General features: G+C 60.3%; 1 protein-coding gene across 1 annotated transcript in view; it reads left to right on the forward strand.

The window, feature by feature from the left end:
• Window positions 1-4,965: 4,965 nt before the first annotated feature.
• The window catches only part of LOC104463472 (protocadherin-1-like), a gene marked incomplete at both ends in the record, with an annotated part of 4,616 nt that continues 4,524 nt past the window's right edge, over window positions 4,966-5,057 (forward strand). The window contains 1 exon segment of the mRNA XM_010075830.1: window positions 4,966-5,053. Within this exon segment, the coding sequence (XP_010074132.1) occupies window positions 4,966-5,053 (88 nt within the window).

Here is a 5,057-nt window from a genome sequence, read left to right on the forward strand (position 1 = left end):
TATCCCTCCTCCCCAACCCCAACCCCCCACCCGGCCTCTCCGGGCTGCGGTCCTGGAGGAGAGCTGCTCTCGCTGCTGCCGGTTCCCTGCGGCCCTGCCGAGGTGTTTCAGGCCGGTGACATTTTTGCTTTCCCCCAGGACTCACCTCCAGGCCAGGATGGCGAGTGGGATGTTGGTGATGGTGGGGGACAGGAGCCCACAGGATCCCAGAGGGGCTGTGGGGGACCCCCGGGTGGGAGGATGGGAGCTGCCGCCCTGGGGAGGCTCTGACAGGTCTCTGCCTTGCTGGCTGCCGGAGTTGGAAAGGATGTGGAGAAGGAGGCAGGAGAAGGGAGGGCTCTGAAATTCGCTCTCTTTCCATCACTGTGCAGCTCCTAAGAGATGATTTTGGGGTAAAGCTGTTCACAACCCCACAAGCGAGTGGGATTCCTTGTCACGGGGTGCTTTGTGCTCGCTGGGGAGTTTGGGCCCAGCCTGCATAAATACCGAGCAGCCGCAGTGGCAGCTGGAGCCGAAGGAAACTGTGGGACGTGCCACAAAATACCCAGGATTCAGCCCATCCGTGCCTTCGATGCAGGACTGAACATCAACGGCCGTTTTTTGGACAATATGGTCCTTGATCCCAGCCCCTTACGCGGAGCTGGTGGAGCTGTGGTTAGCATTTGCTGCTTTGGCGGATGTTGCTCCAGCTCCAAGCGTCAGAGCAGAGCTTGGGGGGTGGGGGGGTGGATTAGTACTTGAGTGCTCAGTGCAGGGTTTGGTTAGACTGGTAATCATGGCTCTGCGCCACGCAATCAGCCGTTGGGAGCAATAAGAGGGTGGACTTTGGTGCCCATTCCCGGAGTGGTGCTGCCTTCTGTGGAACAGGGCCAAGGGGCTGTGGGAATCACAGGGAGCAAAGGCTTGTTCAAGCAGTTGCTTAAATTCTCGGCGCTTTATAACCTCTCTCTCTCATTAGGGCTTGGTTTTTTTTGGGGGGGGGATGGCTGAATTCAGTAGGATTTTGCATGCCACTGTCCTCCGAGAGCTTCCCAGTCATGCATCAAGCAGCGTGACTAACGCCTCTCTCATGTGGTTCAGTCTCTCTCACACTCTCCCCGTAGGGAAAATTGTGTGTGTGGAGGAATAGTTGTTTTGGGAGGGGTTTTTATTTTTAAGTGCTCTGTGTTCTGCCAGCCGGTCGGAAAAAGGTGCCTGGCATCGGAGAAGAAAGTGTGGGATGGTCCCTTAGATCCCATGGGAAAATAGCCTGATGCCTTGGACTGGCCCCTGGGAAGCCTCTGTCTCCTGCACAGACGTGCTTTTCCCCGGCGGTGGAGGCTTCCGCCTCCTCCTCCTCCTCACACCCAGCTCTGGGCTCTCACGTCTGCGCTGTGTCATTCGCACCCTGAGGCGCCGAGCAGGATTCCTCACCGCGGCCAACCCAGGGCCCCTCACACCCCCCAGCAGTCCCTTGTGGGGCGATGGTCCCTCGTGGGTTCCCAGCTGCTCTCGTCCTCCAGCCTCCTTGCTTCGGAGGTTGCCTTCACCCGTGGGAATGGGGCTTGGGTTCAGGTTCCAGCCGCTTTACTGGAGCAGAAGGCATGGGTGCTGGGCACCCTTGGGTGACTCCCTTCCTCCTCCAGGCTGGCACAGGGCTCCTGGTGTTCCCAGCTCCTGGGGCCCTCCCTCCCGGCTCCGTCATGTCCATGTGAGGCATCACCCCGTGTTGGGACTTTCACCTTTACCTGCAATCTTCTACCTCTCGCCAAGGCTTAGTCAGGACGGCGCTACGTCACCGGCAGTCACGGCCCAGCCTAGTGCAAACAGGCTTGTACAAACAGTCCGGAGGCAGGCATGGGTGCCTCTCCCAGCTGAGGCATCCTCCAGGAGCACCTTCCCATCATCTGGGGCTGCCCATCTTCCTCTTCTCCCCATCCTCGCCACACAGCCATTTCCAAAGGGAGCGCAGGGCAACAGTGTGGGTTCGGATATCCTGTGAAAGCGGGTGGACACGTGGGGGGGTCCCATATGAGTGCACACGCATGCTGCGGGCAGACATGCATGTGAGCCAGCTGGGTGTGCAGGCGCTCACAGTGCAAGTACCTCCACAAGGGTGACATCACCCAGTTCCACAGCCGGTGGCAACAGGGGCATGCACACACGCTCCCCCCGCACAGGCACACACGTTGCTCAGTGCACATGCATGTGCACTGGGTGCATTTGCGCACACACACGCAGGAATGCAAACTCATGTCTGGTGCACAGGCTTGCTGGTGCAGGCAGGGATGTGCTCCTCACAGTGCGTGCACACGGGCGGTGTGCCTGTGCTCCCTGCATGTGTGCATGGGTACGCTCTTTCCTGCAGGCACACAGTCGTGCTCTGGACAGGTGCACACACACCCCAATGCTCATAGCACACAGAAGAACACGTGTGCACTCAGTGCAGACACACGTGTGTGCGCGTACACGCATTGCTGGGTTTTGCCTGTATTGATGCAGAGATGCGTTGTGGTTCTGCTCAGCTTCTTACCTTCTCCATCCTCAGCCCTGTGCAGGGATGGAAGAAGTCTTGTTCATCTCTTCCCTTCCTCCTGGGGACATACGTCCCAGAGGTATCTGCACACAGCGCTGGTCTGGACAGTTACGAAAGCCATGGAGGTACCTCTTCTCCGCATGAAGGATGCTAGCAGGAGCAAGGGAGCAGAGTCAAGCTAGGCTTCAAGACCATAGTTTCATCTCCAGAAACAGAGATGTATTTTCACCTGCGGAGGGAGAGCTCTTCTGTGCCACCGATGAGGCACTTGTCCATGGGGAAGCAGAAGGGTGGAGGGACTGGGAGCTGCTGGCTTGTGTGAAGTACCAGGGTGGACAGTGCGGGATGCTCCACTTGTTGAGGATCTGTGCAATGCGGGGGTAACCAGGAACAGGCACTTGCTATATGGCACCATGAAGGGGAGATGGAACGCTGAGCCGTCCCACAGGCTGGGTGCAGAGGATGGAGAGTGCAAGTGATGGGAGTGGCGAGAGAGGGTTGCTGCCGTGGGGCCACGACAGGTGGCTTGTGGCTGTTGATTTTAGGGCATCCAACCACTGGGTGCCAGTGGGCTGGGCTGCACCCCTTCATGCTCGTGGCTCAGCAGAAGCCGCGTGGGTGAGCCTGGACCCTGGAGGAGGAGAAGCTGTGTTTCCAGAATGGAAAGCAGGAGATGGGAAAGCTGGTGGCCAAGCATGGCACCAGGCAGGGGCTTGGTGACAGGGCATGTGGCTTGGCGCAGAAGGGGACAGTCTCTGTGGGGCTGGCGGTGCGCCTGGCACTGCCTCTGCAGTGTGTGCATGCTGGGAGGAGGTTTCCAGTGGCTGGGTGCCTGTGGTGCAGCGTGTGCAGTGTGTGTCTCTGCAATGCAGGGGGGCAGTACTTCTGTCACTGCCTCTGCAGCAGGTGGGGTGGCACTGGGTGACACTGGGTGGCACAGGGTGGGCAGCATGGGGTTGCTCCTGCAGGGCAGGGTGGGCACCCAGTGCATGCAGTGTCCCAGTCTGGAGTGGGAGGGAATGGGAAGGAACAGTGTATCTGCAGTGAGTGAAGGGAAGAGTATTTGCAAGCACAGGGTGTGGGGTTGCCTAGTGACTGTGCAGCGGAGGGGAGATGCTGTGCCTGCCATTGCAGTGTGCTGGGGCTGTGCAGTGCCACTGCTCATCGTGGAGGCACTGGGTCTGCCCCATGGGGTATGTCTGCGCTGCAGTGCAGGTCACGCAGTGAGGCTGTGTCCCTCTCATGCAGGGGCAGGCAGTGCCCCTCTTTCTGTGAGGGGTGCAGGGGGGTGGCAGTGCCCTGCATGCACTGTGGGGTGGATGATGCACAGGGCTCCTGCATCCCTGCAGTGCCAGATGGGTGGTGCCTTCGTATCTGGCAGCGTGAGGCTGGCAGTGCTGCTGTGTCGGCAGTGCCGGGAGGGCAGTGCTGCTCTGGTCCTGCCATGGCAGTGCCCTGAATCCCTGCAGTGAGGGATACAGCTCTGTATGCTGGCGGTGCCCCATGTCCCCACCGCACTGGGTGGGTGACAGCCCTGCATCACCCTGTGTACCTACAGTGTCAGGTGGGTGCCAGCCCTGCATCCCTGCATCACCCTGTGTCCCCATAGTGCCAGGTGGGTGCCAGCCCTGCATCCCTGCATCACCCTGTGTCCCCATAGTGCCAGGTGGGTGCCAGCCCTGCATCCCTGCATCACCCTGTGTCCCCACAGTGCCAGGTGGGTGACAGCCCTGCATCCCTGCATCACCCTGTGTCTCTACAGTGCCAGGTGGGTGACGGCCCTGCATCCCTGCATCACCCTGTGTCCCCACAGTGCCAAGTGGGTGACAGCCCTGCATCCCTGCAGAGCAGGCAGAGCCCCTGCCCTGCTTTTGGTGCTCCTGTTTCTGCAGGGCTGGCAGACGTGTGCGGTGCCTCTGTGTCCCCCCCGTGCGTGGCAGGCAGTGACCCTGCAGTGCGTGGCACACAATGCTCCTGTGTTTCTCTGGTGAGAAGCTCTCTCCGAGCCTGGCCGGCTCCCATCGGGTTGCTGGCAGCAGGCTGAGTGCAGTCCACCCTGTTAGTGTGGCTCGTTGGGTCTAATTACAGTTTGCGTGGTGACGAAGAGGGCAGTGGCAGGAGTGGCTTCCTGTCACTTGCAGGAAGCCAGGGCTGAGGTTTCGATGTTGGGGTTGCTCACTTGAGCTGGAGGTTGCAGGAACTTTGCAAGCCAGGAGCGGTCCTCCCAGGCACCTGCTTGTGGACGCTGCCAGGAGCCCGTGGCTGGGACCAGCTGTGCCAGGCAAGCCCCTGAAACCCTTTTCTTACAGGGTGAGCTGCTTTGGGGCCATGTGTAGTCCAGCATGGCACAGAGGAAGCACCCAAAAGTATACACCAGAGAAGGGGGCTGGGGCAGAGCGGACCCGGGGGCATGGGGCTGCCTAACCTCTGGTGTCTGTGTCTGCTTGCAGCTCCCCTGCAGCACAGGATGAAACCGCTGGCATCCTGCCTGGGCCTGTGGCTCCTCTTCCCCCTCCCTGCCCTGGGCTCTGGGACGCGGCGG

Source organism: Pterocles gutturalis, unplaced genomic scaffold (assembly GCF_000699245.1).
Source record: "Pterocles gutturalis isolate BGI_N339 unplaced genomic scaffold, ASM69924v1 scaffold1213, whole genome shotgun sequence".
In the NCBI taxonomy this organism is placed as follows: domain Eukaryota; kingdom Metazoa; phylum Chordata; class Aves; order Pterocliformes; family Pteroclidae; genus Pterocles; species Pterocles gutturalis.